A 24,601-nucleotide genomic window follows, 5' to 3' on the forward strand; every position below is an offset into this window, starting at 1 on the left:
TGAAGACCTACTGTGTGGTCTGGAACTGTGTCTCTGTCTTGGGGACCCCCATTCCTCCTCCCCATCCCCCTGTCCCCAGGTAGATGCTGATGGGGCAGCCAGTGCCCCTGGGTCTTTGGGAGGAGAGGCTGAGAGGCTCAGCTCCTGGGGTCTGGGCTGGGAAGCAGCTCCTTTTCAGAACATTGCAGGCCCTCACTGCCCCCTCTCTGCCATTTCTCTCCTTTTCCAGGAAAAAAGTTTGAAGTCGAATGGGTCCCAAGGTGGGATATTTTCCAAATGTCAGTGCAATCTGTGGTACATTACAGCTAAATGTGATCATCTCAGTGCTGGGCTTTGAATGTCAGCGCACCGGCCAGGATGGAGTGACAAACAGCAGGTTGATGGCCGGGTGTGGGGGGGCGTGGGGGTGGGGGTGGGGGGGCTTGGCTCCCCCTCTCCTGGGAAATCACCCTGGGGGGTGAGGGAACGGGGCCATATCTGGGCTCCGCTGGCAGGGACCGTGGGTCTCTGTGGGGACATGCAGAGGGCTGGCGAGGTGTCCTGTGTGTTTTGTGCGCATGTGTGTGTACCCCTGCTCCCGTGTTTCCCTGCCCGAACACCGCTTCATTGTCATCGCGTGTTGGTGTTACACCTCAGCCACCCTGGGAGCATGTTCCTGAGGACAGGCCGAGATCTGTGTGTCCCCCATCTTGAGGGGTCACTGTCCGTCTGCCCGTGTGTTCAAACACATAAGTAGAACTCCTGGAAAGACGTACACATAGTCTCCCTAACTAAACACGAAACTGCGTGTATCCGGGTAGATGCAGACCCCATCTATCTCAGGGGGCCTTTTCTGTGTCATGAACACTCTCTTCCTGTGCCTCCACATGTGGTTGTGTGTGCGCGTGCAATTGTGTGTGTTTCTGTGTTTATGTGATTGTGGGTACGTGTGTCTATAGTCTCAGGAGTTCAGTGCGTGTGTGTGTGTCTAGGTTTGCAAATCCCCTTTCGACTACAGAGGTAGATGGGGAAACCGGAGTGGGGCGGGGGCCCTCTGCTTCGCTGCCCTCGTGGTGGGGCGTTCTGACGGCTGTCCGCTCTGCGGAGCCTGTGATTGGCGGGGCGGGATGGGGATTAAATTGCCTCCAATTACTAGGGAGTGAGTGGTGAGCGGTGAGACCACAGGGATGCTGTGTGCATGCCAGGATCTGCCAGCCATAATGGGGTTAAAAAGTCCTGTGTATGCAGACAGCCTCTGTGTGTGTGTGTGCCCGTGAATGCCTGTGTCCTTGTGTTTTGTGTCTTTGTGTGTGGGTGTATAAGCTAATGAGAATGCACAGGAGCAGATCTGTGTCGTGTGTGATCGTGAGGTCAGAGATGTGTCTCTGCGCATCCATCTCAACACGACTGTCATTGTGCCCGTGTGGGTGTGCTAGCACGCGGCTGTGTGTCTGGGGGTGTGCGTGTCTCCACGGCTCTGAGCAGCTGCATAAGAATAAGATGTGTAAGAGTCTACGTGTGTCTTTGCGTGCGCGGGTTCCGTGTGAGTGTCTTTGTGTGCCTTTGTGTACATGAGTGGGGCTCTGAGGTTTTCTCTGAATGGAGAGTCTGTGTGTGTGTATGTGTGTGTGTGTGTGTGTCTGAGTGAATCGACGGGTATGAAGGAAGAACACGAGAGGAAATTCTACCCCATCCCTACCACATCCCAACTGGCGTTAGGCTCCCAAGGCCTCCTCCCTCACATTGCACAAGCCTGCACCGGAGGGCGGAGGACACACACAGCCCTGGTAAGGGAGCCCAGCGAGGGGTCTGTGGTGACGGCTGCTGCTGAGCCTGGGATGGGGGATGTCCCCCTAAAATTCACATGTTGTTGTCCTAACCGGCTGTACTTTAGAATGTGACCTTATATGGAAATAGGGTCATTGAAGATGTGATTGGCCAAGATGAGGTCACACTGGGGTTGGGTGGTGCCCTCATCTGATGTGACTGGTGTCCTCAGAAGGGGAAGTCTGGACAAAGGACAGATACAGAGAGGGAAGACAGTATGAAGAGACACGGGAGAAGGCAGCACGCAGAGGGAAGGGGGGAGAGAGGCCTGACTCTCACAGACCTTCCCTCCCAGCCCTCCAAAGGAACCAGCCCTCCAAAGGAACCATTTCAGTCTTCCTGCCTCCAGGACTGTGGAATAATAAAGCCCGCTTGTTTAGACTACTCGGCTTCTGGTGCTTTGTTGCAGCTGCCCTACCAAGCGGAGGCGGGGGACCTGTAAGGTTAAAAGCGCTTCTCCTTCTGGCCTCTTCTGCTCCCAGAAGACCCATTTCACAGGTTTCTCTGTGGTCCTCAGCTGGCCGGCACATCTTCGTTCTGCCCAGCGGGATCCAGCTCGGAGCCCTCAGCCCCAAAGCCTCAGTTTATCGGCCCTTCTTCTGGGTTAGATAACCCTACCTCTGCCCCTCTCCGAACCCCTCTCCTGTCCCGGGATCTTAGCTTCCTCCAACCTCTCCTGGCAAGGCTGGGCTTTTTCACCTTTCCAGGGGTGAGCACATCTTCTCCCCATTTTTTTCCCTCTGCCCCACCTGGCTCTGTGTTCTACATATAGCAGGTGCCCACTAGAGGTCTCTGAAGGATTCCAGGCTTGCGGCCTCTTTCTGGGCTTGGAGTGGGAAGAGGACTCAACCCCACTGCTCACTCACCCACATGAAGCCTCTCGTCCATGTCCTGATAGCTGTCGTTTGTTTTGCTCTTACTCTATCCCGGGGCTGAGCTGGGCACGAGTGTGGGTCACTTTGTCCTCCAAACAACCCTGTGAGGTAGGTACTATTTTTAGCCCCATTTTCCAAAGGAGAACCTGATCACAGGGAGGGGAAATAAATGGTCTAAGATCACACCTTAGGATTCTCGAATGTTAGATTGGGAAGGGACTTTAGGGGTCAGTTAGGTTACCGTTCTCCCCTGCCCCCATTTTACAGTTGGAGAAACTGAGGTCAAAATGGCTCTTCTCCTTCCACCCACACCTGATGCTTTCTCAGAGTTCACCTGGACCCTCTGATCCCATGACTCTGCATTCTGCTCAGGCCTCCCTTGTTCTTAGGACTCTAGCTATCCTGTAGATGAGGGTGACCAGCAAAGCTCGTGAGCCCCTCCTCTTTCCTGAGCTCCAGCCCTGAATTTCCACATCTAGTACACATGGCCTGTAGGCCCCTCAAAATCAACATACCCAAACCACACTGACTTCCCAAGATCCTGGATCATAGGCTTCTCCTGAGTTCCCTGGCCCATTACGAGCTCCACTGTCCTTATCCCTCAAGCCTGGATACCTTCTATATCCTTTGACCTTGGACCTTCTCTACCCCCATCTCTATACACCCACCCTTCTCCTGATTGGTCTTCCTCTTAAATATTTCTCGAATCCACTGTTGCTGGCCCAGATTAGGCCTCAATATCTCTCGCTGAGATTCCTGTGTCAGTTACTTGTACCTGCTAGAATTACACTTGGCTGCTCGGGACAGAAAAACAAAATAACAGTGACTCCAACGACTGGAAATTTTTTTTTTTTTAAGATTTTATTTATTTATTTGACAGAGAGAGACACAGCGAGAGAGGGAACACAAGCAGGGGGAGTGGGAGGGGGAGAAGCAGGCTTCTCGCCGAGCAGGGAGCCCGATGCGGGGCTCGATCCCAGGACCCCGGGATCATGACTTGAGCTGAAGGCAGACGCTTAACCATCTGAGCCACCCAGGCGCCCCCCAACGATTGGAAATTTATTTCTCTCTCATGGAATCCAGGTATGGGTGGGGGCAGTTCAGGGCTAGTGTTGTGGCCCCATGAATTTGAAAGGAACTAAGTCTCCTTCTAGTTCATTGTTTGGCCATCCATAGGGTACAGCCTTTGTCCTCATGGCCCAAGGTAGCTGCTTGAGCTCCAGCCATCTCAGCTCTATTCACCCAGCAGAAAGGAGGATAAGCAGGAAAAAAAGGCAAAAAGCATTGGTCAACAGTCTTTGGAGGAGGTGTCCCAGAAGTGCCATGTGACAATTCTACTTGGATTGTATTGGCTGCAAGTCAGTCCACACAATACATCACTGTGATGGAGGCCAGGAAATGTGGTCCTTGTGATAGTGGCCATGTGCCCAGCTGAAAATGGAGGGTTCTTTGATTAAAGAGGAAAGTGAGACTGTGACCTCCTCACCTCTTCACAGGTCTCCCTCTCTCTTCTCTCACCCTCCAATCTACCTTGGACACAGCAGCCAGGGGGATCTGTCTAAGATGCTAATCCATATATAGATTTGCCAGATATGGCAAATAAAAATACAAGATTCCCAGTTCAATGTGAATTTCAGATAAACAATGACTAAGTGTTTTAGTTTAAGTATGTCCTGTGCAATATTTAGAACATATTAATGCTAAAATAATTATTTGGTATTTATCTGAAATCCACATTAAACTGGGCACCCTGTATTTTATCTGTCAGCCCTAAGTCCCTTTCGTGGTTCTCCACTGTTCTCCTGAAAAGGCCTAAGCTCTTGGGAAGGGTTTTTCTGGGCCCCTCCCAATCTGCCCTCCACCTGCCCTGCCCAGCCCAGTGTTTCCTGAACAAGCCCTGCACAGCTACTGTGTTTCCAAGCCTTCCAGTCCTTGCTTAAGTTGTTCCATTGGCCGGGAAGCAATTCTCCATCCAAGAAGCCCTGTGAATTCAGGAGGGACCATGGCCCCCGTGTTTCCGTGTTCCTGTGACATGGGGTGAGAGATTATTTGATGAATGAAGTAAGTCCAAGCGACGAGGTTGGAGTGGCCACCTGGACTCACGACTCTTTCCCCAGTGCTCTCTACACCCCGGCTGGCTCACGTGGGCCCAGAGCTGGGATTCATCTCCTGGGCTTTCGTTCTTTGTGAGCATGGCGGCCCCCAGCACACAGGGGGTTAAGCCAGCCTTGGAGTTGGGCGCTGGAGCCCACGGAGTCCTTCCTGACAATAAAGCTAATGAATCCCTCCTTGCCGGTTTCTCTTGCACAATAACATTTAATCATCATTTGCACAGCAGATGAGAAGTTTGCGGCAGATGCAATTCTGCATGAGTGGCGATTTCTGTGTGCGGGCACTATTCCTGCTGTCCCCAGCACACCTGACAATCTGGGACCAGGGCAGGCTGCACCCTAGGGGGGGCTGTGTGCACCCGCGTGCCAGGGTTCTGATCCCATGCACGCGTGGGAGACGGGCTTCAGAGGCACAGGTTTGTGTGTGTGCGTGCTTGTGTGTGGAGCCAGGCTCATGTGGCGTGGCTGTGTGTGAACCATGCTGGGCCTGCCTGAAGGTACACGTGGCTAGAGATGCTTAGGTGACTGCGGACTGCAGTCCGGAAGTGGAGGTACACACATGTAGGCAGGCAGATGTGGGGGGGTATATATCGTTGTTTTGCTTTCCTTTTTCTTTTTTTTTGAGAGAGAGAGAGAGAAAGAGAGAGGGGAGGGGCAGAGGGAGAGAGAGAGAGAGAGAGAATTCCAAGAAGGTCCCATGCTCCACGCAGAGCCTGATGTGGGGCTCGATCCCATGACCCTGAGATCATGACCTGAGCGGATACCAAGAGTTGGATGCTTAACCGACTGAGCCACCCAGGCGCCCCTGCTTCGTGTAGTTCTGTACGCTTGTTGGAGGATGCCTTGTTGTTTAGATGTTTGTGAGTGATCGTGTTTATTTTGTACTCACAGACTCAAGTGCTCACGTGTTCAAACAGGTCTATAGGCATTATGCCCTGGAATTTAGAGTTTGTAACTGACTGCTCCTGAGGCTACACATGCTTTCCCATGCAAGCATGCAAATGTGCAAATGGCAGTATGAATGTGTGCCTGGGGCTAGGAGTTCGTGCGCACAAGCCCAACTGAGGGGAGACACATATACGTACCGGGTAACCGCATGGGAGCGTCATGAATGTGTACGAGTGCATGCTTGCATGGGATATTGGAAGCGTATCAGCGGACACACACGCACACGCATGTAAGAGAACACACCTATGGAAGGTACGTGTATGCTTTGTGTACCAATGTGGGTGCACCCGTGAGAGCTGGCCTGCAGCCCCCGTGGAGTGCGCGGGCGCGTGAGCACATGTGCAGAGCTGCAGATGTGCTCTGTGTGCACGGCTGTGAGCAGGCATGGGTCCGCACTGTGCACCCGGGTGGGAGCACGTCTGAGGGTCCAAACGTGCAGACACCACGTGCTCGTGCGCCCATGTGCACACACTGAAGCGTAAACCCTCTGCCCTCAGAGTGAGAGGGCTGACAGGGTTACATTTTCCAAAGGCTCCGTGGCCAGGGACAGAGCTGGCCCCGAGAGCGCTTGCTGGCAGGAGGTAAGTGGAGCCGCTGATTCGTGACCCAGGGGTGGGCCGTGCTGATGGCTGGCTGACGGATGCGGGCGCTTAGCTGGCCCCTATGACAGCAGCTGGCTCTCTCGGCTGCCTGAATCAGGAGGTGGGAGGTTAGTTCTTGACCTGGGTGCTCGGCGCCGGCCTCCCCCTTCCCCGGCGCGTGCCCACAGCCACATGCAGACACACGCACAGCGGTACACGCCGGAGACGTGGACCTGGGCGTGCACGGCAGCCCCACTGCCACCTTGCTCCCCAGCTTGGCCATCTGTCTGTCGTGCCTCCCCTCTCCCCAGCCGCTCCTCTCCCCACACCCCCTCCTCCCCCAAACTCTGCTCAGAACCTGAGTCATCCTGGTCCTGTGCAGACTCGTGGGGTGTGTGTGTGCAATGGCCCACCCTTACAAGCTCTGTGCCCTCGAGCAAGCCTCTCCTCGTCTGTGAGCCCTGGATCCCTCATCTGTAAAATAGGGAGAATCGTGTACCTGCTTAAAATTGAACAATGCAACTTATGTAAAGAGCTAAACAGAGTAAACATAGAGTCCACCCTCCATGGGTTTTACCTGTGCTGGTGATGATTACATGCAGGGCTTAGAACAGCGCCTGGCATGCAGCAAGGGCTAGGGAAGTGTGCGGTCACCATTACCATCCGCATTGTCGCTGTCATTAATACCCCCTGCTCTCAAATTCCTGGCCAATTATAGGCCAATTCTTGCTCATGACCCTGAATCCTCCTTTATCCCGTGATGATGACAGTGACAGAGACAATGACAGTAAAGGGGAATTCTTTTCATTTTCCCTGAGGCTTTGAAAAGAGGGCAGACATGGTAAATGGAAGCCTCATTGTTTTCTGAGAGCCTTGATAGAGTTGGGTGTGGCCAATTAGAGCTCGGAGCTGGGAGAGTCTGGGGAGGCCGTGCTCTCTGCTCGGCACAGGGAGAGGATTTGAAGCTCCTGGGGGCATTTGGTGGGAACGAAAGAGACAGATGGCCAAAGGCTGTGTACTCCACTACAAGACCCTTCTCTGTGACCCCAGACCCTCAGAACAGTTGCTCACAAAATGCTTGCCATCCTTGGCATTCGTGGACACCTGGTGGAGCCCAGTATGGGGGCCGGACTCACTGGATTTCACTCTTGGGCTGGCTCAGGGCCCTGTGGGGACACAGGAGTTGGAAGCAGAGGGGACTGAGGGAGCATGGCCTTTCCCTCCACGGCCCACTCCAGAATGAGAAGAAATCATGAGGAGGCTGAGGACTCGCACAGGCCGGACAACGCAGCAGCGAGTGGAGAACAAGCTCTCCCGGGCACAGACAGCAACATCAGATGCGCCCGGGCCACGTGCCCGGTGCTTCCTGTGTGCCCCCCCACTGTATGTGCTGCTCATGTGGGAGGTGCCGAGCGCCAGAGCACCTCGGTGAAATCCTGGCATCTCTCTTTATCAGCTATTTGATCTCGGGCAAGGGACTCAACCTTTTTGTGCCTCAGTTCCTCACCCATAAAATGAGGGTACTTATTGGGTGGTTGCGGGATTAGATGAGTTAGATATGCTTGCAGCAGTGCCTGGCACATGGGAGATGCTCCGTAAGTATCAGGTATCAGCGGTCATTACTGCATTTTATCCTCACGAGCACCTTATGGAGTAGATGTTCCGAGTATGTGCACTTTATGGATAAGAAAACAGAAGCACAGAGAAGGTAAATAACATGTCCAAAGTCACACAGCTGGTAAATGGTATAGAGCCAGAGGCTCAGAAGGTGAATCTAGATGAATAATATTCTTTATTTCTGGCAGGATCTTAACTCTGTGTGACCTTGGGAAGGTCACTCCCCATGTGAGCGATTTGGAAGATGTTCAAGGATGCTTGTGACTCCACGTTTGTACGTCCCTCTGGACAGGTAAACTGACTGTACCCTCCTTCTCTGCAGGGGCAGAATCTGTCAAGGCAACCGGCATATGTGGAAAGAACAGAGACTTGGAATTAGGGGTCCTGTGTTGTCCCAGCTCTGTCCTAGACCAGCTGGGTGACCTTGAGCCAGTCACTTTACTCCTCTGGATCTCAGTTTCCCCTCTACAATGGAGAGAGCAAAAACCAATCTGAGAAATGTCACTGGGATTCTGTATGTGACAGCTGAGCACATGCAATGAGAGAGGGGACCACATGTCTCCCCAAGGGTCCCCGAGTTACCATGCCCACTTGTAGAAGCGATAGATACAGGAACATGGACCAAGCGTCCTACACGGGATGAGGGTCCTAATGTCACCCCATTTGGAACTACCTTGCTCGGCCCGTATACCTGCCATCAGGACACGTGCTCAAGAGCAGCAAAGCATCCAATTCCTTGGCTTGGCCTTCGAGTTTTTTCTCCACCTGCCTCCAACCAGCCTTCCCTGCCTCACATCTCACCATTGCTCCACCCAGTGATCCAGCCCCTGGGACCACACACGGTCCCTAAAGCCACCACAGGCTTCTGGCCTCTCCCCTCCCCCTGCCTTTGCAGATGCTTTTCTCTCTGCATGGAATGCTCTTGCTTGCTTGGTCATCTCATACATCTCATTCTTCAAGATGCAGCTGGAGTCACCTCCTCTGGGAAGCCCTCCATAAATTATTCAGTCTTTCTTCAGTGTTTTCAGGACCTTGTTCTGTTAGTTCTGCTACAGCTCTTATCAAGTGCATTATTATTGGCTGCTTCTGCCCATCACGCCCAGCCCTCTGGGGCCTTGAGCTGCTGGAAGGCAGGAAGTACTTCCGATCTGTGTTAACGTTGGGTGCGTTACTACCTTCTGGGCTTCAGTTTCCTCACCTGTGAAGTGGGGCTGACAGTATCTAATTTAGATGAAATAATACAGGTAAGGCACTCGGGCATAATGACCATCTCTGGATCTGTCACAGTGGACCTTGGCAAATGTGGAGGGAATCAATGAATGATCCCTGGGAGAGTAAAAATAAATAAGTAAATAAATAAAAATAAAGCTAATGAGCACCCATTAAGCATTTTCAATGCGTCAGGAAGGCACTGGGATCAGAGCTTAACATGCATTATCTCCTTGAAGCCTCTTAACAACCCTTTAAGGGAGGGAGTATCATTAGCCCCATTTTACAGATGAGTAAACTGAGGCTTCAGCAGTTGAGGACCTTGATGAAGGCTGCCCAGCTAGCAGGAGCGGGAATTCACAGCTGATCAATGTGGAATGAATGACTCACTTGGGGGTGGGCTGGGAGGACAACTGATTTATATCTTGTCATCAAAGGGTTTTAGAGCTGGAGGCTCTTGAAGACAACTTAACCCTGAAGTTCTTAACTTGGGGAGGGTCCATGGATGGGGAGACTGATGGGCTCCCAGACCAAACAGATAAGGTCCCCATCATGCCCAGTGGCTTCCGGCCCCTCCATCTGCTGTCAACCCTCCCATGTCACCCCAGTCCCAGAGCTGCCCAGCTTGTCCTCTCTTGGCACCCCTGCCAGGGGTCCTCTCCCAGTCCCCCCTGAGACTCCAGAAGGCTCCACAGTCACTGGGAATGTCCCTATCTCCTACTCTGGGCAGGAACAGAGCTGACAATTGGGGCCATTTCCTTCTCTGCTGGAGATGTTGGGAGAAGGGGAGAGCGACTGGGTGAGGGAGAGAGCCCGGCCAGCGGGCTTCTGATAATGACAAAAATAACCATAGTATCAAAGGCTAACATTTATTGAACACCTACTATGTGCCAGGCTCTGTCCTAACCACGTGACACATGACCACTTTTTGTCCTCACAACTCTTCGAGGTAGGTTCTGTTATGAGCCTCATGTGACACACGAGGGAAGTGAGGCCCAGAGAAGTGAGGTAACTTGCCCAAGGCCAGGCAGCTGGGAAGTCAGTATCAGAGGCTCCACCGTTCTGGCTAGGTGTCCTTGGACGGGCCACAGCCACTTCTCTGGGTGGCCTTCTCTATCTGCTGCCTGCAGGGCCCCACCTCATGGTTTCCGTGACGACTAAGATGGTCTCTGTACAGTGTCCCAGCACACAGTAGGCGCTTAGTAAATGAACAGCCTTCCTTCTCTCTTAACTCCGATGGGGGAGACCTGGGAGGGGGGACACCTCAGCAGCACCCTCCCTCCAGAGTTCGTCCCCCAGCCGGGAGTGGGTAACCCGCCCCTTCACACAGCAACGCCGCTCCATCTCCCCCTCTATCCCGAGAGCCACGCAGTGCCAGGTCCCATTGCAGTTTTAATGACGTTGCTGGTAATTCCGGCACGTCTGGGCGAAAGCTGCACCACGCATCACCCCACCCCAGGGCGGGGCGTGGGGAGGTGCGTCGGGGAGTCCATCCCCCTACAAGTCCCCCTCCTGTCCGGCCGCCCTCGGAGGGTGGGAGGGCTGGGGAAGGGGCTGAGCCGGGGAAATGCTTCGTCCTGGGGCCCCGTCGGGCCCTGGGTGGGCCGGGAGGCGCGCCCCGACGGCAGGGCGGGGGGGGCGGGGCGGGTGGTAGGCTAGGAGGCCTGGGCCTCGTCGTCCGCGCGGTGGCCCGCGTAGAGCGCGGCCAGGGGCCGGAAGCGCGGGCCCCAGCCGCTGAGATAGGCGAAGTCCTGCTCGGAGCCCGAAGAACCGCTGTGCAGCGAGCTGAGCGAGGCGGCCGGCGAGTCCGCGCCCTCGAAGGCGTAGGTCTGGAAGGCGTCGTAGGGCGGCACTGACAGGTCCCCGTCCGCCAGCGCCACCTTGCGGCTGATGAAGTCCCTGAACACCGAGAAGTCCGGCTCGGGGCTCGGTGGCCCCTGCGGGAGCGAGTGGCGCTCTGAGGGCAGGCTGGCCTGCGGGGGGCTGCCCGCGCCCCCGCTCCCGCTCGGGCCCCCGCCGCCGCCGCCCCCGTCGCCGCCCTTGAGCTCGCCGCCGAAGTCGTAAAGGCTCCGCAGCGCCGACATGTCGTAGGCCTCGGTGTCCTGCTCGCCGCCGCCCTCGTCGTTGTATTTGATGACGTTGTCCCGCATGTCCTCGTCCTCGTCGGAGCTCAGGTGGCTCTTGTGGTGGCGCCTGAGGGTGAGGATCAGCAGCACCAGCACTGCGGGGGAGACAGAAGGGGCAAGTGAGGGCTGAGGCCTGCCTAGGACATTCCGGGGACTCCTACCCCCCACCCCTCACACACAGCAATGCTGGCCCAGCCTAACCGCTGGTGCAAATTTCCTAGATTTCTGTGCAAAAAGACGTTTCCTACGGTCAGAACTGCACTGGCTATATGGGTAGGTAGTGAGCTACCCATCTTGGGAGGTGTGCAAATCGAGGCTAGACCACAGGGCTGCGGTGGCAGTACTGACGGCAGTGTTAAGAGATTTCATGGGTGTTGGGGGCTGGACCCAACCTCTGATGTCTCCATCCTCAACTCTATGAAGAGATACAACTTGAGAGGTCTCTAGGCTCTGGGGGGTGCAAAGGGGGCAGTTGAGGGGCAGATGGGGCTGGGGGAATGAAAGATGTCTTGAACCTGACTTCTCTTTTACCCTCGCTCTCCTCTATTCCAGAAGTCCTGAACACCTTCTTAGCCCTTTGGGTCTCAGGTCAAGATGTCCTCTGCAGGAGGCACCCCCCCCACCCAAGAGCTCCAGGTCAGGTTCAGTGCCTTCACCTCCAAACTCCCCTGGTGAGGAGTTTCTCCCTCTGTCACACGGGTTCTCAGAGCACAGCTGCTGGACCACCAGCAGCAGCATCTCCTGGGAACTTGCTAGAAATGTGACGTGTCGGATCCTGTCCTAGATCTACTGGCAGTCTGTCTTGATGAAGCCTCCAGGTGATGCCCAGGCAGCTCAGGTTTGTGAACCACAGCTTCCCCCACCCCAAACACACACTCTAAACTCCCCCTTGGGGCCCCAGGAAGTGTTCCCCTAGCTCGGTGCCTGGCAGGCAGTAAGCCCTTGAAGGGTGCTTGTTGAGTGAATGACTGACTGAAGAAGTGGATGGAGACGTGGTGAGTGTAAGGATGAAGAATGAGAGCACCGCTCCTTCTTCGCTTTCTGCACTTGACTTCCAGGACTCTACATTCTCTCCTCCTCCCGCCTCGCTGATCACTCATTCTCCACCTTCTAAACAGGCTTCTCCTCGCCTGTCTGACCCCTTAACATCAGCCGTCCCTGGATTTGGTCCTTGGGCCTTATCCACACCCCTCTGTGGGTGCTATCCTGCAGTCCATTTCGAGGCTGACCACGCCCACATCTCAGCCTTCAGCTTGGACTTACTTCTCCCCTGAAATCTAGATCGTCCTTCCAGTTTCCTCAACAAGTCCTCTGGGCTGACCAAGTCCTCACACTGAAACGTCTAACCTTGAAATAATCTTCCCCCTTCCCTGCCCTCAGTCTCCCCCATCTCCGTGATGGCAACCCTAACTTTCCTGTTACTCAGGGCTTTGTGGGTTTTTTTATTCGTGGATGGATCCCAGTGCCTGCAATAGTTTAGCACATGGGATTGTGGGGGGGGGGGGGGAGGACTCGCTGGATGGATAAATAAGGAGCTGATGAACCATTGAGAGAATTAAATGGGTAGGTGAGTGGGTGGATGGAGAGACACACGCTGGGTACCATGCCAGGCACTGGATTCTTCTTGTTGCTCCTAACATCTGCAACCAGGCCAGCGGCCAGAGCCAGCTGCTAGGGCCATGGGGCCAGGTTCCAGCCCACGACCTAACAAGGTGGCACATGACAGGGAGGGGGGTGGGGCCCGGGAACAGGTCCGGAGGGAGGGAAGGTGTCAGGAGAGAAGTGGGATAGATGGATGGACAGCTTTCAGAGCGGAGGCTGGGAGCTGCAGAGGGGGATGCCCGAGAGAGCAGATGGTGGGGAGTGCGGGCGGCGGGCAACAGATGTGCCAGGCCTGATCAGCGATTCCGCCCGTCACCTTTAGAACACTGATGTGCACTTACTTCGTTTGTGGGCAATTAGGCAGAAATTTGTTTGCACTGCCTCGGAAAATGAAACCGCTGTAAAGTGCACCCTCTGGAAAAAGGGTTTCTGAGCCATGGGCTGGGGAGGGGAGAGAAGGGGGGCCCGGGCCTCGCAGCTAGGAGGAGACTGCCCAGGGCCTCTGCAGGGACCCAAGGAGTTGCGGCTTGGCCACTGGCAGGTTCTCGGTGGGTTGGGCAGTGGCCACCACGCCAGTGGCAGGGGGCAAGCGGCTGACATCTCCCAGGGAACTGAGCAGAGCTGGTATCTGCAATCTGGACCACTCTTGGGTTCCCCGAGCTCTGGCTGGTCGCTAAAGTCCAGCAGCCAGAGCGGAGGTGAGGCCTTTCTGCTGCGACGGGGTTGGGGGGGGGTGGATTTATGGCCCCTGGAATCCAGCTTAGCTCCTAGAACTTGACCTCTTCACTGGCGACACTTTGTGGGTTCCACTGGCTGCTGATGGGGTTGCTACCAGAGTAGATTTTGCCTCCCCAAATGTCTTAAGATTTTGCCCCAGCTGCGCCCGGGGTTTTGCCCCAGCTGTGATTCATAGCAGGTGGCGTAGTTAAAGGGAACACAAGGTGAGGAGGCCTGATTTCCAGTTGGAAGACTATGTATCCTTATGTAAGCTACTTAACCCCTGCGAGCCTCACTTTCCTCCTCGGAAAAATGGGGATGAAACACCTGGCTACATGGTTGTGAGGAACACAAGAGCCTTTTTTCACTAGAAGGCCTTTACTAAAAGTCCTACATGGAGCATAAAAAAGGACGGTGGACATGAGAGATTTTTTTAATAATATGCTTGTTTTTAAAAACGTAGAGGGTGGCCAACATGCAAGGAGTCTCAGGTGGGGCTGACATTTTCTGGAATTGGTGGTGGGGCTGCTCGGTTCTTAGAAGACTTGTCACGGGACCCACACGCTAGAGCTCGGACATCATTTGGGCCGCCCTTCCTGGTGGGAGAGGGAAGCTGAGGCCCCCGCGGGGGTTCCCGGGAAGGACATCCAGGGCCCCAGGGTGAAGGCCAGCAGGGCGGGGGCGTGGCTCTGGCCGGACTCACCGACCAGGATGAGGACGCAGACCAGGAGCGCGATGAGGGCGCCGGGGCTCAGGGAAGTGGCCATGACGAAGGCTGTGGTGTTGCAGGACTGGATGGTCCCCGAGCTGTCACAGCCGCAAATGCGGATGGTGAGCGTGCCCGTGCTGCTCAGTGTGGGCGGCCCGCTGTCCACCACCAGGATGGGCAGGAAGAACACGTCCTGCTCCTGCCGGTTGAAGCCCAGGTGCTGTGTGTGCACCGCGGCCGTATTGTCTGCTCCAGAAAGAGGCAGTGGTGTGTGAGACGGCTCGGCCTCCCCTGTCCCGGCCACCTCCTGATGCCCCCTCGGGATTTGCCTCCCTCCGCCCCGAGCTCTTGCCTCCCGGTGACCCACGGATCTGGTCCCCGATCTCCGCAGCTTCTGCTCCCAGCTGCCTGCCGATCCTGCTCCCAGCCGTGTAGCCCACAGTTCTGTCCTTAGCTGTCACAAGATGCTATTCCCAGCAGTCTCAAGATTCTGTCTTCAGCTATTCCAAGGTTTTGTCCCCAGCTGTGCCAAGGTCCTGTCCCCAGCTTTTCCAAGATTCTGTCCCCAGCTGGGCCAAGGTCCTGTCCCCGGCTATGTTAATTTTTTTCCCTCATTCATCTCAATGGCCTTCTTTTGTTCTACCCCAGCTACCCAATGCACCCTGACTCTGGGGTCCTGGGGTCCTTGGGTTGTGGCTTACTGGGCCCCAGACAAGTCCTGGGTCACGGACAGGACTGGGAATGTCTTCTCTCGCATCTGGCTTTGGCTGAGGGAGCTTTCTGTCGGGAGTCTAAGAGGCTGAGCCTGCCGGGCTGGGGGCATGGCCTCTGGGGCCTGATGAGGGGACTCGCGTGCACCAAGGTCTCCTTTCTACATGTGCGACCAGAGAGGACAGTGAACTAACACAAGTCATATTCATGACACCCCTTCAGCCAGCTGCTGGGAATGCTAGGCAGGACTCAGGTGGCTCTCTGGTCTCGGAGCATGGGCTTTGGTGACAGGTGGTGCCCACTTTCCCCTGCCCTTCCTGCCTCTCCCACCCTCTCCTGTATGGGTCAGGCCACCCCTGAGCCTCCATCATTTTGATGCCAGTGTGGAGGCTCATACTCTGAGCCGGGCTGGCTGCTACCCCCACCCTTCACAGCCAGCTCCACACAAGGGGGCCCTGCCTTCCTGCGGGGGGCGTCCAGTCTCCCCTCCTGAGTCCTTCTCCTGCCCTCACAGCCTTCCGGCTAGTCTCTCTGCCCTCAGACTTCAGCAGTCTGGGTCCCTTCCCCAGCTCTGTGGCCCCTGTCAACCCAGTTCAGTTCCGGGCCTCCCCCAATCGTGGACACAATGCAGGAGAAAAGAGCTGACTTGTGACCTTGAGCACATCTGTGACGCGAACTAAAGGTCCAGCTCAAACAAGATTGGTCATGGGTTGAAGCTCATGTGATGGTATCATGAGGTTTTGTGATATTATTCTATCTACTTTTACACACATTTGAAAATCTCCATTAAAATGTTAAAAAAAAAAAATCATGCCGAGTCGATCATTTATTCGCTTGGGAGCTCACTTAGCTTCTCTGGACCTCAGTTTTCTCATCTGTAACTGAGGAAAATAGTAGCACATTGGTGTGAGGATTATGGTGAAATTCATGCCTAACCCTTAGAATGGGTCCCAGCCCCTGGAAATTCTCCATAGATGCCGGCGGTTCTTTCGGTCGCGCCCCATCCCCACGTCCCCTGCACCGCACCCTGGGCCTGCTCTCCGTGTAGGCTGCCCTGCCTCTCCTCACCACGTTCCCGCTAGCGGGAACACCGTCCCCACCTTCTTGCTGGGCAAATTCCTCATCCGTCACGCTCCAGCTAAATGTCACCTCCTTCCTGTGGCCTCCGTTCTCGGCTTCCCCCTCCCCGCTCTGACTACGCAGGAGCCACACACATTTCTGCTACAGTGCTTATCACATGGCGTTAGGTTAGCATGTGCCCATCTCTGCCCTGGCACCGAGACAGACTCGAAGAATGACACTTGAATGAACTGCAACTTTTGGGGTAACTGGTGGTCCCGGGTCAGCTCCTCAAGCTCTGGCTTCAGCTGCCTGTCAAAGGGTAAATCAACCCCGGCTGTGAAAATATCTGCCTTCCCAAGGGGAAGAAAGGAGACTCAAGAGCAAGATGAGGAAAAGGGAATGATGTGGGACTCCTCTGCTCTGACTACAGGCTTTCTATGCATCAAGGACTGTGTGGATGCTTTAAATATATAGTAATATTTAATTGTCCCAACCATCAAGAGTTGTGACATTATTTCCATTTTATACGTGTGGAAGTTGAGGTTCAGAGAGAAGTGACTTGTCTGGATTTATCCAGTGAATTGGTCACATAGCTATTTTTCCCATCCACCCATCAAATCATCCATCTATCCATCCCTCAACCATCCATCCACCCATATCCATCCATCCATCCTCCACCCAGCCATCCAATAAATCTTTATTGAGTAACTACTATGTCCTAGGCACCATCCTAGTCGCAGGGAGAAAACAGTGGGGAGCTAAACCAACCATATTCCTGGGTGTGAGCTTATATTCTAATGTGAGAGACAAATGTTAATTGAATAAACCCACAGTTTAGTCTACAATTACAAACCATGGTGAGTGCTAAGAAGGAAAAGTACAGGAAGAGCACCTAACAGAGGACCTGACTTAGTCTGAGAGAGGTCAGGGAGATCTTCTTGGAAGAAGTGGTATTATTGCCTAGTACTGAATGATGAGTTCAAGGAGAGGGGACAGCCGATGCAAAGGCCTCGAGGTTGGAAGAAGCATAATATGCTCAAGGAACTAAAGCAGTCCTTTGTGACTGGAGGGAGGAAGGTGATGGCTCGAGTGAGTCAAGGTCAAACTGGGGGCAGGGTGGGGCAGGGGCTCATCATGGAAAGTCTTAGAGGCCATAGTAAGGAATTGGGGTTATTTTCTTAAAAGCAATGGGAAGCCATTGATTGGTGGGTTTTAAGCCAAGAAGAGACCGAGCACGACAAATCATCCATTCACACCCTCTGGATGTCAGGACTATCTTAGCCCCTGAGGCTAGAGCATGAACAAGACAGACGTGGTCCCTGCCCTTGCTGAGCCTCCATTCTATGCAAGGGTGTTTCTAATCTAAAGCACAAGAGTGGATGTGGAAGATGAGTTAGGAAGATACTGTGTGTTTTAGGTGTGAGAGGATAGTGGGAGTAGAGGCACAGAGAAGTAGACAGATTTGAAAAATGAGTGGCTGGCTCTGGCTCAGCCTCAAATTCCCAAGCAAGAACAGAGGAGTGGAGAGGAGATGTTTGTTTCTCAGAGTTGCCGCCTTTGGCCATGGAGGCATATGTTCTCAGAGCTCTGGTCCGTGCCACTCCTCCACCCGACAAAAGGGGATCCCTGGGCATCATCCCTGAACCTCCCAAGCAGCCCTCCGGGGCAGCGGCTGGCTTCACCTGGGGAAGCTGCTGGTCACCCCAGCCCCTTTCCCCACCCTTCCAGGCAGGAACTGCGCCTAGCATTGTATCCATCCATCTGGCCTGACATACATCAGTGTCAATCCCTGGCTGCAAAAGCAATATTTATAAATCACGTTTCCAAACTGGCTACAAATGTGTACAAAGAAACAGATGGGTTGGGGTAGCTGTTTGTCACCCAGGATATTTATATGGTGAGGAGGAGGGGGCTTGGCAGGCCGTGGGAAGGGGCTAGGGGCCTGGCGGAGGAGCCCTTCCACGGCTGTGCTGAGCTTAACACATGGCTGCCACCCTCGCTCCTGGAGCTCCTTCCAGGGGGTCACGCGGGATGGGAGCTCCTGGCGGCTCCCCGTCAAAGAGAGGCAGTTGGGACAGAACTTCAGGCCCCTCGGGTTGGAAAGACTTGTGAACTTGGCGAGGTCAAGCCAGGGCTATTCGTATCTCCTGGGGCCAACTCAGGATACCACTGGAATAATGCGTGGGCAAGGTACTACCATTTGTTAAAATATTGAAATGCTTCCAAAAAGGTTTAAATAGCTCTGACCCCACGAGCCCCAAGTCCTTCCCTGCTGCCTCAGCCTTCCCCCCATGCCCACCCCCACCTTTGACACAATCAAGCCACTAAGGGGGTAAAGCCTGGCACAGTGGGGGCTCCAGGGTCCTGTTCCAGGTTATTTATGGTCAGTGTCCCTTTCGGTTGGTCATCTGAACTGCACTGGTTGTGAAATATTTTTAATATTACTCTTGGAAATAGAGAAGGTCTGGCTTCAGAGGCCACTGAGGTCCCTCCTTTCGGAGGGAAGGGTTGTAAGGGTCTTGGGGGTGATCCCAGACCTGTTCCAGGGCCAGAAAGAACCAACATGACCTGATCTCCTAATATCCTGGTAGCCACTCATTCATTCCACCCACGCAGGCCTCCTGTTCCTTGAACATCCTGGGCCTGCTCTCACCTCAGGGCCTTTGTACTTGCTGTTCCCTCCACCTGGATCATTCCTGGTCCAGTTATCAGCATGGCTCACTCCCTAATTTCCTTTAGAGCCATACTCACTATTGATTCCTTCAGAGATGGCTTCCCAGGCCCCCTTATTTAAAATAGCTCCTACTCTTACTCTGCTTTATTTTCCCCTGTTTTGTTTAACACATTTCATGGAACACCCACTATGTGCCAGGCCCTGCTCTAGGCACTCGGGGCCAGGCACTGAACAAAATCAAGTCTAGACTCTTGTCGAGATTGCATTATCTAGCCTCCAGCCACTTAGCATCCCCAACATAGTATTCACTTGTTTAATTTCTACCTCCCCTCACCAGAATGTCACCTCCACGAGGGCAGGGATTTTGTCTTGTTTGCCACTGTATTTCAGGGCTTAGAACAGTGCCTGATACAGAGGCACAGTGTTTCAGTAAATAATTGCTGAATGCAGGAAATGATGTGTTCCAGGTACTAACAATATACCTTCATCTTGGGGGGCCACCTAGCCATCTCAGGGGGCAGGCCCTTTCAGCCCCATTTTACAGATGACACAATGGAGGCTTAGGAAGTGCAGACCTTGCTGGGGTTGCACAGAGAGCCCCCAGCTGAGCCTGGCCTGGGACCCAGGGCCCTCACTCCCAGTCCACTGATGCCCTCCACCCCCCCCAACCCCCACCCCCAGTTCAGTGCTCGAAGGCTCAGACTTCGGCTTCTTGAGGAACTTGCTGGGGCACATCACACAGTGGGATCAGCTCAGACTGGGCAGGTCAGTCACTTTCAAGGTGGCGAGCGAGCGAAAGCAGGAAGCACGCTGGATCTGAGACAGGGGTGGGTTGGAATCCCAGCCTGCCGCTGACTCCCCGTATGGCCCTGGGTGGGTCCCTTTCCTCCAAGAGTCTCCGTTTTATCACGGGTAAAATAGGGGGAGGGGAAGGAAATCACCCCCCAGGGTGGCCGTGAGGATGCAAAGAGAAACATGAGTGGGATACAGCGCTTTTTAAACTGAAGGGTGGGAGTGTGTGCACGTGACTTATTTCAATCTTCAGTTAGACCAGGGGGCTCTTTCCATCCAGGACTCTGGCCCACCCACTCCTCATCTGTTCCCTCTCTGTATCTTTCCATTCTCTTCTCTTGGGGTGCCCCCTCTCCACTCCGCCCACCCGCCCCCGGCTTGTTCTTCAGGGTTTAGCCAGTGGGCTGGGGAACAGCTCTAGCTTGACCCAGATTTTCTGTGTGATCTTGGACCCAACACTGGCCCTCTGGGTGCCTCAGTCTCTCCACCGGTAATACGGGAAGGGGAGGGGAGGCTAGGCCCCTCTTTTGTGCATCCTAGGATTTGGTGGTTCAGAGGTAACTCACCTTGGATGTCAAGCAGGGAGAAGTGAGGGTTGCTGGGAGCTTCGGGCACCAGGCGGAAATAGAAGCGGTGCCCACCCTGAGGCTCATCTCTGTCCACCACGCTGATGGTCTGGATCAGCTGAAGGGGGAGGAGGGGGCAGGGAGCTGATGTGAGGCCTAGTCCACACTGGACCTGGGTAGAGGGTGTCCCAGCCAGTCCCAAGAACCCCCAGGCCCCAGCCCCTCCACGTACCTGTCCTGGCTTTGCGTCCTCACACACGGCTGCCTCGTAGGGAGTGGCCAGCTCTGGGGGATTGTCGTTCACATCCAGGATTCGGATTCTTAGGGATGCCCGGGAGAGCTGGGCATGATTGTCTGCAGCGAGAGCACAGGAGCGGGGTGAGCGGCATCAAGTGTGAGACCTAGACAAGCCCCCATCTGCCATGAGGACAAGGCGAGGCAGTGGGGTCACATTGAGAGATCTGTGGGTTGACCAGGCAGGGAACAGGATCCGGACTGAGGACAACGGGCATGAAGGGGTCACCACCATCACTGCTGTCACTGTCACCACCACCGTCCCTGCATGACCACCACCACCTCCACCACCATAACCCCCAGGGCCACCTGGCGCCATCGTCAACACCATCCCCACCACCACTCTCGCAGGCACCAACCTGCTGGCTTCGCCATTGGACCATTGCCATCCGAATGATGGTGTCCCCACTGCCCTATCCAAGGCACCACCCTCCTCATCTCTGTTATCACAAACACCAAGGCCATCCCTATCAGCGCCCTTACCAGCACGGCCAGCAGCACCCACGTGATCACTCTCTCTACCACAAACACCATTACCAGCCCCGCCCTTACTACCATTACCCCCCATAAACACCCACGTCTCCATCACATAGCTACCCCCGCTCCCACCCCCGGCAACACGATCATCACCACTGCCGTCAACCAGCATCCCATTCTCGACATCCCATCACCATCAAGGGCACAGAACGCACCCGGAGCATCCACATCCATTATTTCAGGTATCCATGTGGAAATCCTGTGCTTGGGTCAGTTTCTATCACCTCTTTGCAGAAGAGAAACAAAGCATGAGAAACTTTAAAGAACTGGTCAGTTGACAACGGGGCTCTCAAACCTCTGCTCTTTTAAGGCCTGATCCTGAGAGGGCAAGACAAGTCCACTGGCTGTAGGTCTTGGCCGGGGTCTTCAGCAAAACCATGACAGCCCCACCTGTGAAGTCTTTGAGGTCAAGGTCCCTGATGTATTAACCCCCGGGTTCCAGCACTGTGGGGTACAGCACAGAGTAAGTTCTAATACATTTGTTGAACGAATGAATGAAGCCTGGAAGAACATGGACGGAAAGAGGCTTGAGTTCCAGGCATGGCTCTGTCCTTGACCCAGTGTTTGGTCCTCCCTCCCTGATATCCCTTTCCACATTTGGAAAATGAACAGAGCACAGTGATTAAGAGTAAAGTCTCCAAGGCAAGTTGTTCTGATCTCAACTCTGCCACTTAGTAGCTGTGTGGTCTCTGCCAGGTTACTTGGCCTCTCGGTGCCTCTGTTTTCTCACCAGCAACACGGAGCTACTAGTAATGGGTTGGTTAAGAGGAAAGATTGAGTTCCTATCTGCAAAGCATTTTTAAGCTGTGTATACAACACACAGCAAGTGCTATCTAAGGATTTGTTAAGTAAACAGACATCCTTAAGGGTCCTTTCAGCAATGACATCAAGTGATTGAAGGATACCTTGTCCCAGCCTGGCCTGTCTGAGCAGCACCTTGAATGTTGGCCTTTTCTGTCCCTTGTCCCCTGGACCTCTTGGGTGCTCATTGGTGCCCTGCTCTCAGCTATCTTAGTCATGAGTTCGTTACCGACAAGTTCTATGCACCAGCGACCTCAAGGACTGGGAGAGAGGAAGCCACCCCCTTTTAAGCAGGCTGGTTAGGCGTCTAACCTGGCGGGCAGGGAGCTCTTTTGGGGGCAGCCTGGAAGCTTCCAAGCAGCCAGGAACCCCATGAGTTCTGGGAGGAGTGGGGCTGCCTCTTTCTCTGATCAGGGCCGCCCGCCGTGGCCCGCAGCTGCTTGTGTGTTGATAAGGAGAAATGGGATCCGGAGGCAGGTGGAGCCACCTCCTAGGGTCAGGGAAAGGAGGGGGATGAGTCCTTAATTAACGCAGACCCCAGCCCCTCTCTGGAGCTCCCCTTAGCCAGGGGCACCTTATCTTCTCAGCTCACCCAGATCTGCAGCTTCAGTGATTAGAGGGGGCTTTTCTGGGGGGGCGAGAGATCGGAGTCGTGACTGGGAATGCCGGGCAAGCCGTTATTTTTAAGAGTCTGTTGCTGAAGAACTTAAACAGACAGAAGGAGGGTGCGTTTGGGAGGAGGGGAGGTGGGGAGAGTGAGGCCCGCTGCCAGGACCAGGCACCTCTCTCCCCGCTGAGGCAGAGGGAGGGGGCACAGGGGCCTATGCGCCATGCAGAAGGGCGACCCCAGAGCAGGGCCAGCTCCTCTGAGGGGGACACGCTGCAGGGGGGCCGGGTCCACTGCTGGCGAGAACCCCACTAATGAGCCATTCCTTTACAATCTGTTGGGCCTCTTGTGGCTGCTTTTTTTTTTTCCTAGCTTTATTGAGATAGGATTGACAACGTGGTATAAGGTGTGCAATGTATTGATTTTATACGTGTATATATTGTGGGATGTTTCCCACAATCAGGTTAGTTAACCGTCCTTCACCTCACATAATTACCTTTTTGTTGTTGTCCTGCTCCTCTTTTATTTTTTTCGAGGGGGGTGGGGCCGAGGGAGAGAGAGACTCTGAAGCAGGCTCCTCGCCCAGGGCAGAGTCCGACGTGGGGCTCGATCTCATGACCCTGAGATCATGAACTGAGCTGAAACCAAGAGTCAGACGCTTCACCGACTGAGCCACCCAGGCACCCCTCTTACCTCCTTTTTAAAAATGCTACAGGTCACCTCCTGGGAAAGCCCTGAACCCTTTGGCATGGCTGTGGATCCCGGGTCTCAGAGGCGGGGCAGCCGAGTGGGCAGGGAAGGTGTGTGCCTCTATGTTGCCTAGTTACCACCTGCAGAACTGATCCCAGGGACCCCTGGATTTGGGGCCGGCCTGGAATCCGCAGAGCCTGTGTGCCCATGACATCGCTGTGGCCTCCAGCCTGGCTGCACATTAGAATCGCCTGGGAAGGCTTTGAAACACACTGATGCCCAAGGCGTGGTCACTGAGGTTTTTTAATGGCTGTAGGAATCTAATATGTGGCGGGGGGTTGCCAACCACCGGCAGGTGGGGGAGTCCAACCTGTTATCTTACTTCTGGTGGACTTCCTTTAAACCCCTCCTGATCACAGTTAGCCGCATTTGTGATCACTGCTAATGACTAATTCATAAGTTTACCATCTTAAATGTTTCTGGGATAAAACAAAGACTCCATCAATTAATTAATCTTCACCCTGCGCAGGACTTCCCAATCGATAACAAATTTTCTTATCTATGACCTCATTTGATCCTCAAACAACCTGTAAAGGAGGTCTTGTTAAACCCATTTTGTAGATGAGAAAACTGAGGCCCAGAGAGGGCCAGGACCTTGCCCAGAGCCACAAGGGAGTCAGCGCAGAGCTGGGTTGGGTCCTGGGTCTCCTGCCTCTACGGCCAGTGCTTGGTCTAGATCCGAGGCCAGTAGGCCCTCCTGCTGCCTGGGTATCTGTCCATCCAGCACCAACTACTGCTCGGACCCAGGTCCAAGCGGCCCTTCCCCGACGCCCAGCAGCAGGTGCCCTCTCCCAGGGCTGGGTCCCTCATGGGTCCCAACCCCCCTCTTGGCATCTCAGTTCAGCTGACTGACATGCAAATTAGTTTAATTATTTCTTCTTCTAAAATAAATTATATTTTGCAGTAGCTGCAATATGTTGTGTCAGGCAAAATTGCATTCAATATTTTTAAACTAATTGATGCAGCCTTGAGGAAGGCTGATTGACAGCCCAGAGCTGAGCAGGCCTGCAGCCTTAACCGGTTCCTAGATGAAAATTAAATGTGCTTCGGCCTGGGGCTCCCTCTCTGAGCTACCTTGCTAGGAACCCAGGAAGGTGGCAGGTGAAACCCTGGGGGTCTGGGGGCCGAGGAGGTGGGCTGTTCAGTGGGCGCCTGGACCGGGGGCGGGAGCACTGCTGTGCAACGTGAGCAGGTCTCCTACCTTCTCTGGGCCTCGGAGACCCCGATGTATAACAAACGGCCAGGGGATCGGACTGAGCCGTTTGGAGCTGAGGCTGCTGGGTTTCGCTGACGATTATGAATTGAGCGCCTCCTTTGTGCCAAGGACATAACAGTGAGCAAGACCTATACGGTCTCTCGGTCTCGAGGCAGGGACAGACAGTACTCCAGACTCTGATAAGAGCTAAGAGATAAAAGTTCAAGAGCAAGGTGGGTGCAGGGATGTTTTCCCTGGAGTAAGTGACCTTTAGGCTGAGATCCAACTAGGAAGGAATCAGGTGAAGGGGA

At 54.4% G+C, this 24,601-nt stretch overlaps 1 protein-coding gene across 1 annotated transcript in view; it reads right to left on the reverse strand.

Annotated features, from left to right (window-relative positions):
* Positions 1–10,802: 10,802 nt before the first annotated feature.
* CDH22 (cadherin 22) overlaps positions 10,803–24,601 on the reverse strand; it is a 66,358-nt gene continuing 52,559 nt past the window's right edge. Inside the window, exons 8-11 of the mRNA XM_021689171.1 lie at positions 20,339–20,460; positions 20,107–20,224; positions 14,296–14,547; positions 10,803–11,368 (exon numbers count right to left, since the gene is read on the reverse strand). Coding sequence (XP_021544846.1) covers positions 10,803–11,368; positions 14,296–14,547; positions 20,107–20,224; positions 20,339–20,460 — 1,058 coding nt within the window. The remainder of the gene's footprint in view (positions 11,369–14,295; positions 14,548–20,106; positions 20,225–20,338; positions 20,461–24,601) is intronic.

The sequence above is a fragment of the Neomonachus schauinslandi genome, chromosome 10, assembly GCF_002201575.2.
Source record: "Neomonachus schauinslandi chromosome 10, ASM220157v2, whole genome shotgun sequence".
Lineage (NCBI taxonomy): Eukaryota > Metazoa > Chordata > Mammalia > Carnivora > Phocidae > Neomonachus > Neomonachus schauinslandi.